Genomic DNA, 25,412 nt, shown 5'->3' on the forward strand with positions numbered 1-25,412 from the left:
GAATGTACTTAATTAAATTGAATTGTATACTTTAAAATGACAGAAACCTTGCCCAGAAAGTAAAAAATAGTATTATATATATATTCTACCACGTACACAAAGACCCTATTAGGGACATAGTATGATGGAAAAACACCAGCTTGGAGTCAGAGAAACTGAGTTCGAGACCCAGCTCTGCCATTTTGTAGTTGTGATACTTTAGGCAAGTTACCCAGCCTCTCCGTTCATTCATTTGGAAAATGGAGATAATAAAACCCTATTTGCTGTGAGGAACAAAGAAGACAAAGTACATTGAGTCATTATATAAGTATCTCTCAAAAAACGAGTCTAATGACTCTTGCTATGTGTATATGGAAGAGGAGACTTTGGTAAACCTCATTTTAGGGAAGTATGAGGCTTCTCCTTTGTGTGCTCAGATGTGAACAATGCAAAGCTCACCACGTCTGCCTTCAGAGACCCCAGACGTCCCTGAATGCTTCTCTTCTCCACTTCATCCTGCCATTCTCCTGTCCTTTGTGGGCCCCCAATTCTCTGGTGCTCTCTCCTCTAGTCCCCATGGAAACCAGCCCTTAGAAGAGATTATTTTCTCACTCAAACTGGAGTCCCTTTGTTCCTCTTCTCAGAGTGTATTTGTATTGAGGCAGCTCTCTTTCCATGGAGGGAAAAGCTTGACCCACATAAGTTTGCTGAGTTGAACTGAAGGATATTTTTTTAGGCACTGGTAGACATAAACTAGTAAGTGCAAGAAATGCTCGGGGAAAGGGAACCCTCTAAGATCTTTGTCTCTCAAAGCCAGGAAGTTAATAATCCTGGAATATTTGCTGACCAGAACCCTTTCTCTGAGCATCAGCAAAAATCTGCTTTTTAGACGCCACAAAAAAAAAAAAAAAAAAAAAAAAAAAAGACATTTTGTGACATCTAAAAAGCAAGCACCTACTCTAGGAAAGCTGGGAGCTGTCCAAGGTCCTGAAATGTGACTGAGCAGGCACGCCTTCCTATTTCTCCTAATCGCAGAGCCCTGTCAACACCAGTTCAGCCTAACTTCTGAACTGGATTTAGGAGAGGTGAGTGAAGAGATAATTCTCAGAAGGCTAAAAGCATGAGAGATAGACAAAGAGGAGAGAGAGAGAACCACACACAAATACCTAGAGCCTTCTGAATAGACTTAATCACAGATGGAATGTTAAGGTCAAAACAGTAATTTTTGATTTTACTTTTATTTTTTTTTTTTTTTTTTTTTTTTTTTTTTTATATAAAGTATATGTGTGTGTTTGTGTGTTTTATTTTTTTTTTTTTTTGTATTTACTTATTTATTTATTTATATTCTTTTTTTTTTTTTTTAATAAGTTTTTATTTTTCATATTATTACAAATGTTCCTTCCCCCCCCCCCCACCATTGCTCTCCTCCACCAGGTTCCCACCCCACCCTCTGCCCTTTCCCCTCTCCCCATTGTCCTCATCCATAGGTGCACAGTTTATGTTCAGTCTCTTCCCACGCCCCCCTCTCCCTTTTTCCCCAAGAATCGTCAGTTCACTCCCCTTCCATACCTCTGATTCTATTATATTCAACAGTTAATATTGTTCATCAGATTTTTTTAATTTCCTTGGTTTTCAGATTCACTTGTTGATAATTACGTATTTGTTGTTCATAATTTTTATCTTTGTTTACTTTCTCTTCTGAAAGAACCCCCTTCAGCAATTCATATAATTCTGGTTTGGTGGTGATGAACTCCTTTAGCTTTTTTTTATTAGTGAAGCTCTTTATCTGGCCTTCGATTCTGAGTGATAGCTTTGCTGGGTAGCTTATTTTTGGCTGTAGGTTCTTGCTATTCATCACCTTGAATATTTCTTGCCATTCCCTTCTGGCCTGCATGGTTTCTGTTGAGAAGTCAGCTGACAATCGTATAGGTGCTCCTTTATAAGTTACTACCTTCTTTGCTCTTGCTTCTTTTAGTATTCTCTCTTTATCTTTTGCTCTTGGAATTTTAATAATGATGTGTCTCGGTGTGGTCCTCTTTGGATTCCTTTTGTTTGGAGTTCTGTGCGCTTCCTGGACTTGTAAGTCAAATTCTTTCACCAGGTGGGGGAAGTTTTCTGTCACTATTTCTTTCAGTATGTTTTCGATATCTTGCTCTCTCTCATCTTCTGGAACCCCCATAATTCTGATGTTGGTTCGCTTGAAGTTGTCCCAGAGGTTTCTTACATTATCTTCAATTTTCTGGATTCTCTTGCCTTCTAGCTTCTGTGGAGGAGTGTCTTCTGGCTCTTTATGTTCCAAATCTTTGACTTGATTCTTGCGATCTTCCCTTCTGTTTTTAGGACTCTGTAGAATATTTTTTATTTCAGACAATGTATTCTTTATTTCTTGTTGATCCCTTATCATTTCTTGTTGACTCCTTATTAATTCTAGTTGATCTCTTTTCATATCCTCATAGGCCTTATCCATCTTTTCTAGGAAATTCTTGAAAAACCTTATAAGCGTAGATTTGAACTCTATATCCAGACGCTTTTTGTCCTCCATTTCTTTTGTTTGTGATCTATTTTGTTGTCGCATTTCGCAGTTACAGATGGGGCGAGGTTTCAGGGTGGAGCCTGCAGCTTTGGCTTCCGTCAGCCCCGCCCTATGCGGGTCCTTCAGTGCTCGCTGCCGGCGCCTCTGAGAGAAAGGTGCCCTCGATTTTCGCCTGCTGCCAAACAGTCTATGCTCTCCCACAATGAGCCCGGTATTGGGGTTCAGTTCAGTTGGAAGTGGAGTTGGAGGTGGCGTTCACAGCAGTCTGGAGCCCCAGTCTCCTTCCCGTCAGGGCAATCCCGCGGCACAGCCGACCGTCCCTTCTCTGGGGGCAGTGTGCGCGCCTCCGGGACCTCCTTTCTCCGCTTCCCCGGGTTCCGACTTACAGCCCAGCTCCCTATGGCTGAGCCTGAGTCCCCGGGGTCTGGCCCAGAACGGGGGTTCAGAGCAGTCAGGGGCCCAGCACAGTCGGAGTTTTATCTCCTTCCTGCTAGGGAACGCCCGCCAGGCACTCGGCCTCCCTCCTCTCCGGCTCCGTCCTCTCCGCGCGCGCCGCGTGTCTCTGTACCTTAGGCTTTTACAGCTCCTCCGCTCTTCCTTCTGGTTTTCTCCTTGCTTCTTGTTGTAGGATTTCCAGTCAATCGACTTTCCTGTAGTTCTGGGTAATGTCCATTTTATATTTTAGTTGTATTTTATTAAAATTGTTGTGTGCGGCTGCGGCTAGTTGCCTACCCGAGCAGCCATCTTGGATTCTCTCCTGATTTTACTTTTAAATAGGAATGGCCATAAATAAACCCCAAATGCCCTAAGAAAAAATATGGAATAAGTGGAGAAATGGTTATGCATTAAACAACATAATACTACACTTTGTAAACACAAACTTGTGGAACTACAACCACATAAATTGATGTGTCATCATCAACTGAGCCATATCAAAGGATTCAAAACTCTTTATCTTCTATGTAGGTAGAAATAGTTTAATTTTTATGGAGGAAGGACAAATAGGAGTATGACTTAGCTTGATATCATGGTCTTTTGTGTGTCTTTTAAAAATATATCCCCCCTTTTCCAGAAAGTTTGGAGCATGATCCTTCCCACCTGCCTTAATGATATGTTCATGCAAGCATCTTTCAGTGGAGGGTAAAGAAACTTGGCAGAAGAAATAAGTAACCTAAAACCTGTCACATAACGGGGAAGGTAGGATTCCCCCTTCAGGGTAGACCAGCCGGCTCCCACCTGTGCACCAGGCCTCTATACTACAATAATAAAAGGGTAATATGCTAATTAGACCGGGAGACCTTCTAGGAGACCTTCCGGATGTCCTTCCGGTCAAAAGCCATTGCATATATGGTATGCAATCAAATACATACTGCCTTATGGTGGTCCTTAAGTTAGAACCTCAAGTTAGCCATAACTCTTCAAGTGACCATGTCTCATGTCTTCTCCCACACAAACTGATACAAACAACAAACACAGTAGGTGTTCAATACATGTTGGTTGTTTGACTAAAGCAAAGTAGAGATAAAGACCGAATTTTACTCAGGTAATGTGTTTTCAGGATATTTTTATTTAAAAAATATATATATTTTTATTGATTTCAGAGAGGAAGGGAGAGAGAGACAGAAACATCAATGTTGAGAGAGAATCATTGATGGCTGCCTCCTGCATGCCCCCTACTGGGGATCAATGTTAGATTGAAGGTCATTGGTTCAATCCTAGATTTAGGTGATACTTTCTCTTTGGCTTACTTTGCCTATTTATCTATCTGTCTATATATTAATACTTTCTCCTAACTCCTAACTTAATAAAAAATTTTAAACCTAGAGAGAGGTTACAAGACAAAGACAAACATCTATATTCACTGTTAACTTTTGCCTCATTTGCTTTATCTCCCTTCTATGAGTGTACACTGTTTTTGCCAAACATCTGAGAGAAAGTTATATAAATCATGATACTGCAACTCTAAATATTTCAGCATGTATCTCCAAAGAACATTTGACTACTATACATATATAAAAATTGTATAAATATATATTTTTTCAAAGAACTATTTCTTACTTTGAAATAGTTTAAGACTCACAATAAGTTGCAAAAATAGTACAGAAAGTTCCCAGGTACCATTCACCCAGCTCGCTCTCCATGATAACATCTTACATAACCATAATACATTATCAAAATGACACTGATACAACAAATGAATTCAACTACAGACCCTTTTGAATTTAGATTGCACTAGGTTTCTCAGTTTATCTTGCTCTCAATCTCTCTCGTTCCATGGATTTTTATCACTGATAAAGATTTGAATAACAGAACTGTTCATCGCCACAAAAAGAAAAGCTCTTTATTACTCCCTTATAGTCACATCCTCTCCACAACCTAACCCACATGTGTCAAACACAAGGCCCGCGGGCCAAATCCAGCCCGCCAGGCCTTGCAATGTGGCCGGCACCGCGCTGTCATCACTGCACTCTGCTGTCAGTTTATGACATTGTCAGTTTATGACTGTTCAGTAAACCATTCGGCCCGCGATTTAGGCTGGATTTTAGATTTTGGCCCCTTCTCTGATTGAGTTCAACACCCCTAACCTAACCCATTAACCATTGATATGCCCTCTGTTACTATAATTTTGTCATTTCTAGAATGTTACACATAAGACATAACATTTGAGGGTTTTTTTTTTTAAATCCTCACCCAATGATATGTTTCTATTGATGAGAGAGAGAGAGAGAGAGAGAGAGAGAGAGAGAGAGAGAGAGAAAGCAGATGGCTGAAAACGGAATCCTTGAAACAAAGGAGTGTGGTGAGCACTGCAAAATGCCACAGAGAGGCCACCGAGGATGTGGTAGGGGGGAGAACCTGGGAATGACACACCAACGTGTCTGCAGTGCCTACATCTGACATCAGAGGAAGGTGAAGACAGGGCAATCCCTCAGGAAAGCTGGCCAGCTGGAAGACCTGTGGTCTGAGGCTCTGCCAAGATCCCTCCTCTGTTGTACAGCTTTTATTAAAGCCAAACATCTTGGGCCTGTGGGGTGGGTTTGCCAAGAAAGGGGAGGTGTAAGTCCCCTGGGGAATCTCAGTTGTGAATATCAGATAAGCTGTTCAGTTAATACACTCTGCACCCCACTCTAGATCGTCCAGGCCACTACCCCTTTGTTGGATCGTTTGGGTTTTTTCTATACTTTCTTCTGTTCTCTGTGTGTTTTGCCTTTGGACAGTACTGCTTCTATGGGTGGGTGGAAGGAGAAAGGAAAGGAAAACTCTGGCCATGGCATTTTGCTGATTTTTAGTAGTCCTGAATAATGGGGTTGAAATGAGACTGAAATATAGCCCAGAAGTAAGATCTCCTAATTATCTGTGGTTGTTTCCACATTGCAATGGAACAACTGTGAGCCACACTTACACTGGCCCCTGGAACCACAATCAATCAAGGTTGGTTGTATTCTCTCTCCCAAAGGGCAGCCTGTACAAGGATGTGGTGTATTCTGTAATTTCACCACTAAACCCAACTCACAGCCTGTTGATGGTGTAGGTGAAGCAGTGCCCTTTATTTGATAGAAAACAATGATGGCAGTAACCCCTTATACTTTACAGCTTGTAATGCACCTTTATATGCACCAACTAAATCTTTCATAACCTTGTGGAGGTAGGTGCTATTACCTCCACACGGTGAGTGGCAAAAGCCACAATTCAAGCCCATCTGACCCTGTATCCAACGTTCTTTCGATTACAAACCAGTCTGCTATGTCAGTGGTCGGCAAACTGCGGCTCTGTTGACTAATGAGTTTGCCGATCCCTGTGCTATGTTGTTGTTGGCCAAAACTCTTCTGAAACCCACTTAGCCTTATTCTGGCTACCTGGAAATGAATGAGACTTCAAGAATTTCCTTACTCTAAGAAGTAGAATGATGTGGTGATGAAAGAATGTATGTTTGATGCTAGTGAATTTATGCAGAGTGCTGCAGCTAAGTTTCTTATCTGTAAGAAAGAGGTAAGGGCGGAAGGTGATAAACCTATGCAAAAAGTCTTGCCACAATGGACTATTATTCAGCAGTGTGAGCATTCTTCTATTCTTCACCTTCAGGTCTTTCTGAGCCCAAAGCACTGAGAATTGAGTCCCTTGGTCTGTGATAAGGAATCAGGTGGCAGGATGTGAAAAGGCCTGACCAACCATGACCAAGCACAAAACCAGGAAATAAGCTCCAAACTCTCAAAGAACTCCCCTTCCTCTTCCTCTGGCAATCTGTCTCAGGCAATACCTTCCATCCACCCCCATGAAACAAAAATCTACCCTAGAGCTAATTCCTTGATATCCCAAGATCAATAAATGTCATCAGTCTGAAATTCTGGAACCTACTAAGCAGTTCTTCCTACTCTCTCCAAAGTCATAGCCACATCCTGAGAGAGATTATAAGCATTACTAGAGGCCAGTGCACGAAATTTGTGCACGGGGGGGGGGGGGGGGGGGGGGGTTCCTCACTCAGCCTGCGCCCTCTTGCAGTCTGGGAGCCCTCAGGGGATGTCTGACTGCTAGCTTAGGCCCATTGAACATCCTTAGCGCTCTAGAGGCAGCTCAGGCTACCACCGCTGCACTCACCAGCCATGAGCCCAGCTTTTGGCGGAGTGGGACTCCCCCTGTGGGAGCGCACTGACCACCAGGGGGAAGCTCCTGCTTTGAGCATTTGCCCCCTGGTGTCTGTACATGTCATAGTGACTGGTCATTCTGCAGTTTGGTCCATTTGCATATTAGCCTTATATCATATAGGATTACATAATGCAGACCCCACACCCTGACTCCTCCCAACCTCATCTTTCCAGATGCTTCTTTGAGTCCCCCAATGCAAAGGAAAGGTGGCCAGTTCAGTTACCAATCACTCTTCCCCACTCCTAGGGGTCTGTTTGCAGGGACCTCTTTTGTCCAAAGAGAGAGATCTCCACAGGAAGAGGCTCTCACAAAACCCGGAGACGATTGACACAGACTGAAATCTCAAATGCACGCCAGGCCACACGCATCACGTAAAGGAAATCAGAGGGCGGTTGTAGTGAACTGAGGGCCGTGAGGACTGTGGTGAACGCGAGCGCGTAGGTGTACAAATGGCAGGGGCGCCTCCGCGGTGCTCGTTTCGGCCACCCTAGCTCTCCCCTCCGCTTCTTTCCACCCTGGCCCCTGTGCACTTTACCTACCTCGCTTCTTCTCCCCGCCCCCCCCCCCCGGGGGTGGGGAGGGATCGCAGGCTCTCCGCGCAGCCTCCCGGCCCCTGCGGGTCCAGGGAGCTGCCGAGGAACCGCCGATGAGATAGATGTTCTCTGACGTAGACCCACTTTCCCCTCGGGAACCCCGAACCAGCGGAGGGAGAGAACAAAGCCTCGCCCTGGGGGTCCCACTCTGCCTGGGAGAAGAGGGCCTTACCCTCGGGAGCTCCGGGGTGGGAACAGGCCTAGGGTAGACACCTCCGCGAAAACCCTAGAACAGGGTCATGGGAAGCGACAGAACCGTGCAGTCCAGTCGTTTACGCACCCCGGCGCTCAAGCCATTTCCAAACCAGACTCTCCGTGGGGAGGGAGGGACACTCAGGAGAGGGGTCGGCTCCTGCGCAAAGGACTGTCCTGGCGCCCTGGGTCCCAGGCGCGCGCGCGCAGCTGCAGGAATCGCGGAGCTTCCCCGCCCCATCCCGATCCCGATGCCCCCCTTCTCTCTCTCCCCCGCCAGGCCCGGAGCAGAGCTCCGCCCCCAACCCCCCCACCCCCACCCCTGCGCCTTAAAACCGGTGCTCACCGCCCCGCCGCGCCCCGCCCGGCGCACCTCTCCTCCTCTCCTTTGTATCTGCAGCCGCAGTCGCTCTCCCGGCGCCGCCGCCGTCCCGGCACCATGAGTTTCAGCTCGGAGCACTACCTGTGCGGCCCCTCTTCCTACCGCAAGGTGTTCGGGGACAGCCCGCGCCTGTCCTCGCGCCTCTCCGGCGCCGGCGGTGGCAGCTACCGCTCGCAGTCGCTGACCCGCTGCACCGTGGGCTCCTCCGCCGCCGCCTGCTCCTCGGCCTCGTCCCTCGGCCTGGGCCTGGCCTACCGCCGGCCCCCCGCGCCCTCCGAGGGGCTGGACCTGAGCCAGGCGGCGGCGCGCACCAACGAGTACAAGATCATCCGCACCAACGAGAAGGAGCAGCTGCAGGGCCTCAACGACCGCTTCGCCGTGTTCATCGAGAAGGTGCACCAGCTGGAGACGCAGAACCGCGCCCTGGAGGCCGAGCTGGCGGCGCTGCGGCAGCGCCACGCCGAGCCGTCGCGCGTGGGCGAGCTCTTCCAGCGGGAGCTGCGCGAGCTGCGCGCGCAGCTGGAGGAGGCGAGCTCGGCCCGCGCGCAGGCCCTGCTGGAGCGCGACGGGCTGGCCGAGGAGGTGCAGCGGCTGCGGGCGCGCTGCGAGGAGGAGAGCCGCGGGCGCGAGGGCGCCGAGCGCGCCCTGAAGGCGCAGCAGCGCGACGTGGACGGCGCCACGCTGGCCCGCCTGGACCTGGAGAAGAAGGTGGAGTCGCTGCTGGACGAGCTGGCCTTCGTGCGCCAGGTGCACGACGAGGAGGTGGCCGAGCTGCTGGCCACGCTGCAGGCGTCGTCGCAGGCGGCGGCCGAGGCGGACGTGGCCGCCGTGGCGAAGCCGGACCTGAGCTCGGCGCTGCGGGAGATCCGCGCCCAGTACGAGTCCCTGGCCGCCAAAAACCTGCAGTCCGCCGAGGAGTGGTACAAGTCCAAGTTCGCCAACCTGAACGAGCAGGCGGCGCGCAGCACCGAGGCCATCCGCGCCAGCCGCGAGGAGATCCACGAGTACCGGCGCCAGCTGCAGGCGCGCACCATCGAGATCGAGGGCCTGCGCGGAGCCAACGAGTCCCTGGAGAGGCAGATCCTGGAGCTGGAGGAGAGGCACAGCGCTGAAGTGGCCAGCTACCAGGTAAGGGCTGGAGCGCTGGAGAGGGAGGGGCGCCCCGTCCCCTCCTAAGCATACCTGAGATTTCCTTTCCCCCTCCGCCCCCGCACAATGGTGACCCAAGGAACCGAGGGAGGGCGAGGGAGGAAAGACCCTGGACTAGAGGCCTTGGCAAACAAAAAGCTCTGGGCTCTCCACTGATAATGGTGGGGGCCTGGACGCCCTCTTCTCCCGTCCCTCACTTCCATACCTTTCCGGGACCTTCTTACAAAGAAGCCCTTAGCTTCTCCTCTTCAGATTTCGAAAATCTAACTTATGCCTCCCAGTCAGCAAGTGGGAATAAACAGTTGAAGAACAGTTCCCCACCCAAACGGAGGTGGGTTACACCTGCTCCGTGGTTGATGGTGCTGTCTTGGCTCTTTGGCTTCTTTTGTTGACTTTGAAAGGTTTTCTGTGCGTCCTGGAATCGATATTTATAGAGTATGGTCTGCCCTAGGGTTGGGGAAAGAATGCTGGACTGAACTGGAAAGGGTTCTACTCCATTTTCCTGACTTTTATTCTCAAAGGAGTAGAGATTGGGAACCAACGAGATGGGTGGTCAGGCTAGTGTAACCGCCCTGTTCTTGCTCTCCCCCTCCCCCAACACACACACACACACACACACAAAACACACTACACACACACACACACACACACACACACACACACACACACACCACGGTTCCCTTGTCGACCGATTGATATTTCTTTTGAAAGAAAGCTTTACACACCAGTTAGCAAATGAAAAAGGGTTGGGGTGCTGTCCTCGGTGCTGATCTCAAATTCTTCCCATCTCAGAAATGTCTCCCCGGTCGCATGGCCCAGTTATGACTCTCTAGGCAATTAACTGCTTTGATTTTTTTTTTTTTTTCTTTTGCAACACCAACACATCAGTCTTGGCTACCTGAAATCAAAGGTCACCTCGTGGACAGCATCAATATCCACTTTCATGGATGGCTTAGCACTAAAGAAAAACCACTTAATTTGCTCAGCAGCAGTGAGGTCCCACTTGAAAATGCCCCTTTTCTTAACAGTTTCCCAATCTAAGTGAATGTGATAAATCAAAGAGATTGGTTCTGTTTTTGTTATAGACCACTTATTTTTCATCCTCTAAACTCCTATGATGGGGTCTTTCCTCACTTTTTCCTCCAAACAAAGACCAACTGCATTTTTAGTTTGTTTTTTTTTATATAAAACATTCTGGGCTTATGACCACAATGGTGCAGAGGCAGGAGAAGGTCTAGAAAATAATCTAAATAGTGTGGTTCAAATTCAAGGTACAATAAAAGCTCTTTGGGGTAGAAGCTAATAATTCAGAAACTCACAATAATTCATTCGAGCCAAGATCAAAGTTTACATTTGATTAAAAGAATAGGGTTTAGAGAACATTAATAAAATACATACAAGAAAGGAGTGAAACCTCCAAAGTATGGTTTTAGTCTAGAGATAAAGGATAACTATTAGTGTACAGATATTTATTGTTCATTATAAATTACTTTCTTTGATAAAGGAAGAAAGCTTGCTTGGACCATTTGTTTTTGTCAGTTTGCAATGACAGTACTACTCAAGTGAGGATTTCTATTTTACTTCAAGATCCTGTAAATTTGAACTTTTCACTATGTGGCCTAGTCCCTGGAAGGTCCAGATTAGTCACATTAAGTTCATTGAAGCTTCGTGTTTTCTTCTAGAAACCTCAAAGATGAGCTAAGTGATCTTCTGAAGGGCTAGCCCAATATTTCTACAAAAAGGATAACTTACCCACAGCTGCCATCTGAATTGGGCTTTGCCAGGTCCTCTGATTGCTTGTTATATAGCTCCTGCATTCTAAGGGGTATGACAATATTGTCTGGCTTGTTTTGTTTGCATTTAAAAGGCTTTGAGTGTTAGACAATAGCAGGATCAAGTACTGGTAGACATAGCCTATGGGAGAGAATAAAACACAGCAACTGCAGTATGTCTGCAGCTCTGCAGTGCTGCCCCCGTCAACTTTTGCTTTCAGTGCCCTCAGCGGACATGTTGATGGAGTGGAAGAGATTAGAGGCAGAGAGCTATTTCCTACCCTCTGGGACCTAAGGCTGAAGAGGGGCTCACATCCTCACCTGCCGAACCTGAAGGCTTGAAGCCACCAGGGTATCCTCTGTTCTGACAAGCTCAGCAGTGCTGATGAAGATGAAAAGCTTCCTTCTCCACAGCGAGATTCAGCCATTGTTTTCCTGCCCTCTCACCCCTTTCCTCCCTCCCCTTCCACTGCAGTCTGGGAGGCTGTTCTTTCTTCTGCTTCAGTGGTTACTAGTGGGCCCATTTCCCTTTAGAGCTTGCCACTCTACTTAGAGGAAAAAGGAAGGCTCCATTAAAACCCCCCTTTCCCTGCCCCAGAGATCTGACAGCCTATTTGAGGAGAGAGAGCTTATTATATTTTGAACAGGTAAAGAATGATTTAAGGTGACATAGTATGTACACAGTGGTGCATGAGAGGTCCAAATTGGGCAACAGGAGAAATGATAACGCGCTATGGCTTTGTCTTCAAAAGCCAAAAGCACTCACCCTCTTTAGCAAAAGACTCTTTCATTTCTAAAACAGGGCAGTTTGAGTTCCTGCATGGCTGTTTCACCACCATTAGAGCCCTATTCTCCCAAAAATATCTGAGGACATTTTTGAAGGGTACTGGGGCCCCGGGCCCCGTACTATGGTCAGTCTTGGAAAGCTAAAGCTTTCCTTGAAAGACCTTGCTGAACAATCAAGATCGCCATTATTTAATGCTCTCCAGGGAGAGCAGCCAAGCCTGCCCTCCTCTTTCCAGTATGAGATTGGAATACAACCTAATTAAATGGCAGGAAGGGGCCGGTCCCTTGGAGATTTGCAGTGCCTGCACATAAATCTATAGCCTGATGGATCAATTCCTGAAATTAGAATTCAAGGGAAAAAAGCTACTATAGTTAGTCCTTAGCCTTCCACATGCTTTGTTTTGTTTCGTTCTTGCTCTTCTCTACCCCACTGTGTTACTGGGGCCACCATGATAGCTCCTTTACAAAAATAAATAGAAACTAGTGGTTCCTAAACCCATTGACATACCAAGGTCACTAGAGGGCTTAAAAAATATATATATATATTTCTTACGCACACTCCTGATGATGTGGATTCAGTAGTTTGAGTAGGTGTGGCCAAGAATTGTTTTTCAATTAAAATTTGTTTTTCAATTAAAATGCTGCATTCTTTTGTTCCTCATGTAGATTTTTGGGGTGCAAGAGACTAAAGCACATTTCCCAGCTCATATAATGCAAAATTTTCAAGTATGGTAGGGAAAAAAAGAAAAGAAAAAAATTGTGGGGATAAAACAAAGGCAGGAGAAGAGAACAAGGCACACGGGTGGATCACAGATAAAAACCCTTCCTCCCACTAAATTTATTATGCACAGTAGTCATTCTGGATGGCTGTATTCACTACTGTTGTCTGGCTGAGGGCCCCTCAAAGTGATGAAATCTGCAGCACTGTTTGTCATTCCTCTTCACCGAAGATGCTAGTGTAGCCAATTCTTTCTCTTCCTCCCAGTCCACGTCCTTCCAGCCCTGAGGGGGATGCTCCGCACCTGCTTCACGGCTCCCAGGAGAGACCCCAGCTGGAGCTGGAAGAGCCTCTGCCCACGCCCTCAGGCTGAGCCGGCAGTAGCTGTGTGGTTGGGGGAGGGGTAGACTGCTGCGCTCGCTGGAAGCCATCTTTGGCAGAGCTTTTGAGGGGCGAGGCAAGACAGCCTGGTGGTGCAGGGAGACAAAGAGCGCAAACAAAGAGAGGAGATCTTGACGAGCAGTGATCCGCGGGCAGCACAATTCCTTCTGAAAGGTCATAGTGGTGCTTTTTTTTTTTTTATCTACTCTGACCCATGAAATAGACACGTGGAATGTGCAACAAAAAAGTTCAAGGAGCCGGCACCGGTTTGGCTCGGGGGTGGAGCGTCGGTCTGCGGACTGATGGGTCCCGGGTTCGATTCCGGTCAGGGGCGTGTACCTTGGTTGTGGGCACGTCCCCCGTGGGGGGTGTGCAGGAGGCAGCTGGTCGATGATTCTCTCTCATGGATGTTTCTAGCTCTCTATCCCTCTCCCTTCCTCTCTGTGAAAAATCAATAAAATATATTTAAAAAAAAAAAAAAGTTCAGGGAAATCTCATCCATCTAGAACTCAACTCCCCAATAACCTATTTTTCAGAAAACACAGCTGTGAAACAACAAAACTTAAAAAAAAAAAAAAATAGGACCTGCTAATGAGTCAAAAAATATCTATCTCTAAATCATGTATTAGGAAGTTGAGCCCTCTGGTGCCCCCAGACTATTCATTCTAACTTGACATGATTCTAAAGCACTTTGGATTTCGAGCCTGCAGCATGATAGAGAAGGAGAAGGGACTGCAGGAGTCAGGCATTTCAAGGAGAAGTAGCAGATCAGTTCTTTCAGAACAAAGAAAACTAATGAGTAACCAACAAAGAAAACAATTCAAACATTGCTCTTTGAGGTCATTTAGGATAGAAATAAGCAGTCTGGTATACCCCAGTTGACCTAAAAGATAAAAGACATCACAGAATTATAAATAAAAAAAATTGATCATTATCACAGTTGCCTCCCACCCATGTCCCAACCAGGGCCAGGGATGGATCCTGCACAGGTTGACATTCTAACCACTGAACAATACCAACCAGGGTGCTTTTTAAAAATTTGTCCTCCCACTGGAGGCACCTTTTTCTAATTTGCACAATGTTCTTTCATGGATTAGCAGCTGTCCTGGCTGGAGGTAAGATAATGTGTGAGATCAGTGTGGAGAGAGTACTTAAGCTGGATGTCAGGAAGACCTATGTGAGTAGAGGACATTTGTACTGATTCTTGGATGATATGGAGTGGGCTATGTAAAGACCGACTCCAGAGTACTCCAAACAAAGGAAATAGCTAGCCTAAAGGGCCTGGGATAGCACCTTGGTAAGTCTAGGGAGCAAAAGAGAAGGTCAGGTTAGCTGAACCACGCTGAGTAAGGGGAGGGTATAGGCCATGTAGAAGAGTTTGGACTTTATTCCACAGGCGTTGGAGGATTTTAAGCAGTTAAGCAATAGGACCTCTTGTTTTCAAAAGATTCTTCCGGCTGCTCCAGAATCACAAATGTAAAGCTATTTTTCTTCTATGCCTGGTTTTGCACCTTGAAGAATTTGGAGCAAAACTATTACATAGAGAAGTTTCTTTTAAAAAAAATTATCATTTAGTCCGCCATGTGGATAAAATAAAAATTTTTCTTAAAAAAAAAAAATTCCATCGAGAATTTCTGTTTCCTCCTTGTTTGTTGCATGAAATGCTTTCAGTAAAGTGATTGAGTAGCAGACCTCCAGGAAACCAGCAAAACGAATGGAGGCAGGAAAGACTTGCTGTCCTCTCTGTCTGTGCTTTCCACAGTGGAATTTTCTGAGTCTACTAGTAAGCTCCTAACCTGAGGCTTTGGGTTATGGTTACCATCCAACCAATGAGTTAGTGAGTTAGTTAGCAGCAAGTACAACAAGCAAGGGAGGGATGGGAACAGATTTTTAAAAAGAAAATATCTTTTATGGCCGGTGGTTCAATTGGTTGGAGCATCCTCTCCTACCAAAAAGATTGCAGATTCAATACCTGGTCAGGGGGCATACAGGAGACAACCGATTAACATTTCTCTATTACATCAATGTTTCTCTTTCTCTCTCCCTCCATCCTTCCCTCTCCCTCTCTCTTTCTCTCTCTGAAAAAAAAAATCAATAAACATACCCCCAGGTAAGTATTGTGTGTATATATATATATATATATATATATATATATATATATATATATATCTCCTTAGTGTTCAGTTGAGAACCATGGGGAGATTTGGATGCTTGGTAAAATAATAATAATAATGATAAAAATGCAGGTGTTGGGACCTCACCCCTGAACAAATGAATCACAATCTAGGCTGGGCATGGGAAGGAGAGAGTTCTGGATATTTTAATGTGTAGTCATAGTTGACAGTCTTTGACTTGTGGGAATCTCAATGAATTTCTGCTGGTTTTGATCTAAATATGTCGGCCATGTCACTTTTCAGGACAACATTGGGCAACTGGAGAATGATCTGAGGAACACCAAGAGTGAGATGGCACGCCACCTTCGGGAATACCAGGACTTGCTCAATGTCAAAATGGCTCTTGACATTGAGATAGCAGCTTACAGGTACTCCAAAGGGCATACTCACCAAAGCAAATGCAGTCACCTGGGGCAGCATTACCCAAATAAATGGTTCTAGTCTTTCTATTTCTTATGGGTGAGAGAGGATGAGGAAAGATAGCACTGATTTTACTTTATTTTTAATTTTTATTTTTAAATAGATTTTATTGATTTTTACAGAGAGGAAGGGAGAGGGATAGAGAGTTAGAAACATCAATGAGAGAGAAACCTCGATCAGCTGCCTCCTGCACACGCCCTACTGGGGATGTGCCTGCAACCACGATACATGCCCTTGACCAGAATCGAACCTGGGACCCTTCAGTCTGCAGGCCGACTCTCTATCCACTGAGCCAAATCGGTTAGGGCAATAGCACTGATTTTAAAGAAAGGATGATAGAAACTATTAGTTACGATAAACAAGGTTTTGGGGCCACTCTTTTGTGATGCCATTTAGGCTGGCCCGAGAAAAAGCCTGGGATCTGAAACAGGTTCATTCGCTGATCTTTGATGTTCCTGGTTCCACTCCATTTGTACTCCTGCACATTGAAAAAGTACAGATCTCACATTCAGGTTGATTTAGGCAGTTCTTTCCTCTCCTGTGGACTTCTCACCTCCTTATTCCCATTGCACTTATGGTGTTAATTAACAAAATTACTTTTCTCTTGAGCTTTGTAGACTATAAGTGCCAAAAACAGGTATGATGAGGCCAAGGGGAATTGTAGGTTTTTCCTTTGTTAATATATTAGTGAATAGGCGAGGTTACCCTTTGACGGTGCCTTAAACACAGCTGTTGTGGAAGATGTGTGGGTGCATGTGATAAATAACCCCAAGTCTTTGAGACTTGGAGTTCAAAATCTATGGGTCTCAATCTCATGAATAAACCACAAAATCTTTTTTTTTATTTTTTTTTTATTTTTAACATATTTTATTGATTTTTTTTGCCCCCCTCCCTCCCTCTCATACATACCTTCCCTCCCCAGAGTTTTATGTCCATTGGTTGTACTTATATGCATGTATACAAGTCCTTCGGTTGATCTATTATCTCCCCCAGATCTTCCTCCCCTCCCCACTGTAATTTGACAGTCTGCTTGTTGCTTTACTGTCTCTATATCTATCTTTTGGTTCATCAGTTTATAATGTTCTTTATTATCCATAAATGAGTGAGGTCATGTAAACCACAAAATCTTACAGAATTTTTCTTTTAGAGTTTTTCTAAAACAAATAGGAGCTGCAGGGTTAAGTTTTGTTTTTGTTTTTTTTCAAAGTTGCACGTTAGCCTCCTGAGATTTTTTCCCCCCTCTGTTCGATTTACAGGAAGTTGCTGGAAGGTGAAGAGACACGTTTTAGCACCAGTGGGTCAAGTATTTTAGGGCTGAATCCATTTCCCAATCCAGGTTATCTGCTCCCGCCTAGAATCCTCAGTTCCACTACCTCCAAAGTCTCATCCACGGGGCTGTCTCTTAAGAAAGAGGAAGAGGGTGAGGAGGAGGAGGCTTCTAAGGTAACCTCTAAGAAAACCTCCCAGATAGAGGAAAGTTTTGAAGAAATATTGGAGGAGACAGTAATGTCTACTAAGAAAACCGAGAAATCAAATATAGAAGAAAGCACCACCATTTCAAGCCAAAAAATATAATTCTGTTGCTTAAAAAGAGTTAACGCTTAAGAGGGGATAATATGCATTTGACTTGTTAACAGCCTATTCCTGAACCAAAACACCTGTCACCACTATACAATGTCTTCAAGGCTTCAGTCTCATATTTAGCATTGAATACCACATTCTCCAATAAGAAAACCACCTCTTAGGTTGGAGCAAACTGCGGTCCTACAGCCATCTCAGAGGAGTTATCTAAGAACACAGCTTTCTCACCTAAAGCTCAGGCTTTCCAGTGATAGATGATTCAGGTACAGAGGAAGTACAAACTAAGGTGCTAAATCTGTGATCATCATCTCTTGCTGTGAATTAAAATGAAAACCTGTCTCACTCACTATAACTAGCCATTGCCCAGCTGTATCGTCTCACTCTAGATACCTAAAATATAAGATCACTGCCAAAGATAAACTAACGGTCCACACCCCACCACCCGAATAGAACCGTTTCACAAATGGTAGGTGTTTGTTTGACGGACATGTTTCCTCCCATCCCCCTCAATTTCATCTGGGTTTTTTCTCAAAAGAACGCACCCCCTTCAGCTCTCTTCGCTGAATGCGTAAAATACGATGCATGTTGACCATTTCTGTGATTCATGTAACAACTTCGCCCTGCCCGCTTCCTACCCTCCCAATTCTGTAGGTTAAAATAAAAATGGCAGTGATACGTGTTAAGGGTTGCCTCCAACAAATAAAATAATGAAAACTTTGTAGATTTTTAGGCTTTTCGGCTTAACAAACCCATTGAATTAGGAGAGAGAAAAACAAAACCCTACTTGATTAAGAATGTAGCTTTTCACCTTAATGTTAGAAACACAGCAACAGTAATCATAAGCTGCGATTAAGCTGACCTTAGATTTAGTAACGTAAGCTAGAAGAGGTGAGTATTCGTATGAATGGAAAAAGTGAAGGTCTCATTTATCTGTGTCGGGTCGTTTGTGGTGATATAGAGGTAGTTGTTTCATGCCCTTAGCCTTAGAATCCATGTATTCCCCTTCCTATTAGATTATGTCCTAATGTTTTCACGCTCCTCTGCCTTTTAAAAAGTGCTAAGTGTAGATTATGTTATCAGCAGGACACAATGCTACTGCCCCAAAGCAAAAGCAGTCACTTCTGGTCAGTTAACACCACCAGCAAATAAGTACATACATCTCTCTTCTAAAAGAGTCTTGCCCAGCAGTCTCCCCACTGCTGCATGGTTGGTGGTCTCCCCCCTGCTGGAGAGGAAGAGACACCCAGACCAGAGGAGGGGCACACATGCTCCTACTCGCATGCTAGGAAGTAGATTCTGGAGCATCCACTTTCCATCTGCCCACCTGTGTAGCCGCTGCGTCCCACGTGTGCCGAGTTTGACGCAGGGTGTGTTCCCTGCCAGCAGTCACCTCACCAGCGCTAAAGAGTTGCCATGTCTCCGTCTTACTTCCGCATTAAGATGAGGACATGATGCTTTTTACTGAACTTCCTTATCCTAGCACATGCTCCCATAGTTGCAGGAACTTAAAAGATACTTTTCTTCCTTCCCTTTACTCCATCCCTGTCTTTACTTCCCACACTTACTGTAAAACATGAATAAAATAAGAATTAAAAGTCTCATGAGTCCCACTGACATAACTTGTGTTCTGTGGTTTCTGCTGCGTTGACTGAGAAAAGCATTGTTTTGGTTCCGTGAGACAACTGCTCCCCCGAAATAACTCAGAAATGGTCTGCTCTCTGTTCCATGCATCCACGGTTGGTTTATTTCCCTGCCAACGCCTTGGGGCTCTAGTCTGCATTTGCTTCAGACTGTCTGGTCTGACACACGCGATGCACTGAGTGAGCAGTTAATGGCAGAAAGTGGAGAAATCCAATCCAATGATGAGACTGCATTCTGTGCCTGGATAATGATTTAATTAGCTTAGCTTGGTGAACATTTCTGAGCATACACTGTCAGAACACACATGATAAAAAGTCCTTCAAGACAATAAGAATCTTCTTCGAAAATGGGATTGTGCTTCTGAAGAGCAGGGATATTTAGGTAGAACATGGGCAACAGGAATACAGTTTTCCTCTACTATAAATGATTCTTTTTAAAATATATATATTTTATTAGCCAAAGCCAGTTTGGCTCAGTGGATAGAGCATTGGCCTGCGGACTGGAAGGTCCCGGGTTCGATTCTGGTCAAGGGCATGTACCTTGGTTGCGGGCACCTCCCCAGTAGGAGGTATGCAGGAGGCAGCTGGTCGATGTTTCTCTCTCATCGATGTTTCTAGCTCTCTATCCCTCTCCCTTCCTCTCTGTAAAAAATCAATAAAATATATTTTACATATATATTTTTTTAATTGATTTTTCACAGAGAAAAAGGGAGAGGGATAGAGAGTAAGAAACATCAATCAGCTGCCTCCTGCACACCCTCTACTGGGGAGGTGCCCGCAACCAAGGTACATGCCCTTGACCAGAATCGAACCCGGGACCCCTCAGTCCACAGGCCGACGCTCTATCCACTGAGCCAAACCGGTTCTGGCTGTAAATGATTCTTAACCTCTTTGAAATTGTAGACCTCTTGGAAAAAGTTATGAACCGTTTTCCCAGAAACACACACAAAAAAAACTTTGTACAGATCAAGGGCCTTGTGACTCCTCTAGGACTATCTACTTCTGGGGTCCAGAAGTCTGTGGACGCCAAATTAGGATTTCCTGATGCCATGCCAAGTTCTAGAATGGAGACTGCAAATGAGGGGATATATGAATGCAACTCACAGCTGATGCTGGTAGTTGAAGCTGAAGTTTGTTGAATCCTGAACAACACTATCATTCTTAGTCCATCTGGTTTGTATGCCACTCAAAGATACATCACTGGTGCCTCTGTTAGTCATTACTAACGATGAGTTTCATAGTAATTAAAACATGTTTTAGGACCTGTTAAGGAACAACAATCAATACATGGGTCTGCAATATAGACATTGGTTGCTGCTTCTAAGAATACTTTAGTTAATTAATCCTTCTCCAGGCCAAACCAGAGTCCTTTTATTACATTTATATACTGTATGGCTCTAATTTGTATCTCCTATTTCCAGTGAGTTTCCACTAAATTTCATGAGCTCATTTATAAATAAAGATATTTAAAGAATCTTATGGAGTTGATCAATTATTAAGTCAGAATAATTACACTAACAGGGAAACATGAGGCGGGGAGGAGAAGGGAAGGAAAGTAAGGAATATCAGCTGTTACAGCAGAACAGGGCAACAAAGTGAGCCTATGAGATTGTGAGGAGGCCTGTCTGCAAAGCACATGAATGATATCCAAACATGATTTTTCCATTCATTAGGTAATGAGGCCCTTTGTATCCTGAGACTTATTAATTTATAAGTTATAATTACAGCTATAATTTATTCAGTACCTACTATGTATTAGACACTGTATCAAGCAGTGAACATAGAATTATCTCATTTAAACCTCACAACCACTCTTTTATTTTTTTAATTGATGTTTCCTTTTAAAAGTTTTTATCGATTTCAGGGGAAAAGGGAGAGGCAGGGGAGAGAGAAAGAGAGAGAGAAATATCAATGATGAGAGAAAAATCATTGATCACCTGCCTCCTGCACACCTCACACTGGGAATGGAACCCACAACTCGGGCATGTGTTCTGATGGGAATTGAACCATAACCTGCTGGTTCATAAGTCAATACTTACCCACTGAGCCATGCCAGCTGGGCTCACAACCATGCTTTAAGTGTAGTATTTGTATACCCATTTTACAAATGAAGGAGTAGAGGCTTGGAATGACAAGGTAAGACCCTTGTCTGATATCACACAGCACGGAACAAAACTGGGATTCGAAGCTCGGTTTTCTGATTCTGCAGTGCTTGCTTTCCTTTTCTAGTTAAGAGAAAGCCCCCTCACTTGAGGGAATAGAAATAGTTTTATCTTCTTTATCACCCTCCCGTTCCAGGTTCTTAGCCTCCCAAACCCTTGGCAACAGTAAGTCCTATAGGCAAACTGATACACTGCAGACTTCCTGAGCCCACTGCCTCCCTGCATTGCAGTGAGGTGGTGGCAGCTCAAAACTGGGCTCTGAGCCCATCTAACTATGAGTCATCTCTGCTCCTGCTAAAAGATAGAATTGGATGCTATTTATTAAAAAAAAAAATTTTTTTAAATTATTTGGCAAGAAATTCTGTAGCTCATTATCAAAGGGCCTAGAATAGACAATTCCTCAAGAGGCAATAAATCCAGGATACTTGGAATTCATTTTACTGTACTGGCTACAAAACTGCCTGGAAACTAGATCCCAAATTTTAGATCCAGAGATAATGCAAGTCACATGTAGTCCTGGGAATAAGCTTCTAGAACTTACCTGTGAACACAAACAGGGAGCCTAGACCCGTGGCTCTAATAGCCAACATGAAGCGGTATTTAAAATGTATGTAAGAATCCCTTGGAACAGAAAGCAGATGGGCAGTGGCCAGGGCCGAGAGAAGAGGAAATGGGGAGTTACGACTGGATGGGCATGGGGTTTTATTTTGGATAATGAAAATGTTTGGAACTAGAGGTGGTAACTGCACAACATTGTGCATGTACTAAATGCCCCTCAATTGTTCACTTTTAAATGATTAATATTATGTCATGTAAATTTTAGCTCAATTTAAAAAATCCATTGATAGTGAATTTATGGAACTCTAAGAAAAGCATAATTATAAAGTCTACTATACCTTCTGCTCCAGCTGAGACCATTATGCCCAGCCACCCTGGGTCAATTCCAATTTGAAAGAATTCCATTAGGACAACAGAAGTCAGATCTAATAAGCATATTGATTTCAAAACAGAGCCTGGAGGAAAAGTCCAAAATCTCCTTGCGCACGAATGAAAAACAAACAAACTAGAAATGTTGCCTGTTCTGAGCATGCATCACTGACTTCCAACCAACAATATTTTTATTATTATACTGTCAGAAATCTCTAAGGTTCTGAAAAACATCTAAATCATAAGAATGCATTTTTTTTTTTTTTTAGAAAAATAAATTGGGGTGCCTGAAAGCATAGAAATCTAAAATGGCAATTACTGGGGGACTTTGAAGGGTCTTAAAATAGAGCTCAGACTGACCAGAGTGGCTCAGTTGGTTGAGCATCACCCTGTGCACTGAAAGGTTGGTTGCTAGTTCGATTCCAAGTTGTATGGAAGGCAACCAATCAACATTTCTCACATCAATGTTTCTATGGTTTTCTTTCTCTCTCTCCCTCCTTCTGCCTCTCCCTCTCTATATGTTCTCAGTGAGGATAAAAAAAGAACTCATATGTGAAATTGTATTTTTCTTTGTAGAATATATATTACTAGCTTTGCTACATGCTCAAATCTAATGTACACATTAGATAAGTGATTTTTTTAAATATATATTTTAAAATAAATATATATTTTTAAAAATCACTTATCTAATTGATTTTTTACAGAGAGGAAGGTAGAGAGATAGAGAGCTAGAAACATCGATGGGAGAGAAACATTGACCAGCTGCCTCCTGCACACCCCCCACCGGGGATGTGCCCGCAACCAACGTACATGCCCCTGACTGGAATCAAACCTGGGACCCTTCAGTCCGCAGACTGATGCTCTACCACTGAGCCAAACCGGTTTCGGCAGGTAAGTGATTTTCAATCTTTTTCACCTCATGGCACACATAAACTAATTATTAAAATTCTGCAGTACACCAAAAATATATTTTTTTGCCGCACTCTGACAAAAAGAATAGCCATATTATTTATTTATTTATTTACACACTGGACAGCTATTGTTGTATTGGCTGTTGTCATTTTATTTGACAATCTAAAGAAAAAGAGGTCACTGCCCCTGACTATAATAGTCATGTATTGCATGTTTCAAAGATTCTTGCAGATCATCAGTTGAAAATTGCTGGGTTAGAGTAATATCTTTATGCCTTTTTACTATTTTCAGATATCTCACATGGATTTGCCATTTGCAAATGGGTGAGGGCTTCTGAATCCAGTCAAACAAAGGGCTGTCTTTACTACATTGTCATGTCCCCCTTAAAGGGTGAAAAGAATAGTCGTTTGGTAGATCAAAGGACTTCTCTTTTATCGATCTCCTAGATGATTAGATTGCCCTCATGTTTTATGCTGATATTGCACAAGCTTACTAGGTGGGGGTGGGGATTAGCTAAAATTCAGATTCTTTCTTACGATCCCTTCACACACACACATACACCGCACACACACACACGCACACACACACATCAAAATTGTAATAAAGCAGAGTGAGCGACACTGCAGACATTTAAAGATTTATGTTTTTACAGTGCTTCAGTAATTCTGTATGAAACAAAATAGAGAAAGCCCAGGCTACAAAGAAAAATGAAGACTGATCTTGGAGGAGTCTCTGGGCTCGCTTCCTCATTGATTAATTACTGTAGGTCACCACCTGGCTACTCATCTTCCCTGCTGGGCAAGTGGTCTCTGTTCTTTGTGAGTCTGAGTCATTTCATTTCTAACTCTGTCACATGCTGTTAGAGGTTATAGAGTACTCAGCAGAGTGTAACCAAAATCATTAGCATCATCCCTGGAGTTTGGGAATACAATCAGTACCAGATTCTAGTCAATTGCTGATTTTTGCACAGGGCAAAAAAAGCATTCTTCCTTAGGAAGTGTTTATTTTAAAAAAAAATTAACTCACAAAGGTTACCTGTTATACAATAAATATGAATATGAGAGGTGTAACTTCTATCGCTCATTATTTCCTGGCATAAGGACTCACACATGACATATAAAATTCCTGATGTCCTTTAGTGTTAGACAATATTTTATCTTTTTAAAAAAATATATTTTATTGATTTTTTTACAGAGAGGAAGGGAGAGGTTAGAAAGTTAGAAACATGGGTGAGAGAGAAACATTGATCAGCTGCCTCCTGAACACCCCCTACTGGGAATGTGCCTGCAACCAAGGTACATGCCCTTGACGGGAATCGAACCCAGGACCCTTCAGTCCGCAAGCCGATGGTCTATCCACTGAGCCAAACCAGTTTCAGCGAATATTTTATCTTTACCTTAAGCCAGACTTGAGCTCAACAGAAGGAACTCCTTTCTGGCAATTGAAACTGTCTGCCTTCGCACTAATCCAGTCTGCAAAGTTGAAGCAGTAAAGTCAACATTAGAATTATGGTGCCCTAGCTGGTTTATCTCAGTGGATAGAGCATCATCGGCTTGTGGACTGAAAGGTCCCGGGTTCGATTCCAGTCAAGGGCACATGCCCAGGTTGCAGGCTGGATCCCTAGTAGGGGGTGTGCAGGAGGCAGCCGGTCAATGATTCTCTCTCATCACTGATGCTTCTGTCTCTTTCTCCCTCTCCCTTCCTTTTTGAAATAAAATAATTTAAACAAACAAACCACAGACACCATCAGAACAAAATAAAAATGCAGCCAAGATCAAACCATCATATCCATTGTATGTAAGTAGGTACTTGGCAAGCTTTCAGGAGATCAATATGGCATTTCATTTGTGAGTAGACTATTAATCTCTAGAAGTAATAAAATTTAGATCAGTATAGTTTTGAAGAGATGCCAATAATAAAATCCATGTACACAATATGAGAACCTATTCACCCTAGGCAGTTTGGTTCAGTGGAGAGAGCATTGACCTGAGGACTGAAGGGTTCAGGGTTTGATTCCAGTCAAAGGCACATACCTTGGTCGCAGGCTCCATCCCCGGCCTTGGTTGCAAGGCCAGGTGGGAGGCAACCAATCGATGTCTCTCTCACATTGATGTTTCTCTCTCTTTCCCTCTCCCTTCCATTCTCTCTAAAAAAAAAAAAAAAAAAAAAATCAATGGAAAAATATTCTCAGATGAGAATTAACAAAAAGAGAACCTACGCTTTGGTCATGGTCTACTGAAGGAAACAAAGATGAACATTCAGAATCATTATCTGCTTGAAACATCTCTGTTACCAGGGCTTTCCAGGAAGAGAAAATATACCATGAAGGTTGCAACTATTTGAACTTTAAAGGAAAAAAAAACACACCAAACATTAGTCACACATCCGATAAGCGCTTATGACCTGGTGATCCTACAAAAATATTCACCTAGGATTGAATCACAGAGTATCTGTTCTGGACAAGCTG

The 25,412-nt window shown here is 44.0% G+C and overlaps 2 protein-coding genes across 6 annotated transcripts in view; one reads left to right on the plus strand and one right to left on the minus strand.

Moving 5' to 3' along the window:
- NT5C2 (5'-nucleotidase, cytosolic II) overlaps positions 1-8,451 on the minus strand; it is a 108,911-nt gene extending 100,460 nt beyond the window's left edge. For all 4 annotated transcript variants that reach the window (XM_084903855.1, XM_084903853.1, XM_084903854.1 and 1 more), the window contains exon 1: positions 8,315-8,451. In XM_084903855.1, the coding sequence (XP_084759981.1) occupies positions 8,315-8,382 (68 nt within the window). In that variant the 5' untranslated portion in view covers positions 8,383-8,451. The remainder of the gene's footprint in view (positions 1-8,314) is intronic.
- On the plus strand, positions 8,381-18,915 carry INA (internexin neuronal intermediate filament protein alpha; the record flags this gene model as incomplete). Of its 2 annotated transcripts, XM_084903870.1 has the most annotated exons (3): positions 8,381-9,451; positions 15,547-15,671; positions 16,980-18,915. In XM_084903870.1, the coding sequence occupies 3 exons, from the start codon at positions 8,381-8,383 to the stop codon at positions 17,296-17,298; spliced, it is 1,515 nt and encodes a 504-aa protein (XP_084759996.1). In that variant the 3' UTR covers positions 17,299-18,915. The 2 variants fall into 2 exon arrangements, with proteins under 2 accessions (XP_084759996.1, XP_084759997.1); XM_084903871.1 differs by lacking the exons at positions 15,547-15,671; positions 16,980-18,915 and adding an exon at positions 10,361-10,533.
- Positions 18,916-25,412: the final 6,497 nt, after the last annotated feature.

Source organism: Pipistrellus hanaki (assembly GCF_964339955.1).
Source record: "Pipistrellus hanaki genome assembly, chromosome: 14".
Classification (NCBI taxonomy): Eukaryota; Metazoa; Chordata; class Mammalia; order Chiroptera; family Vespertilionidae; genus Pipistrellus; species Pipistrellus hanaki.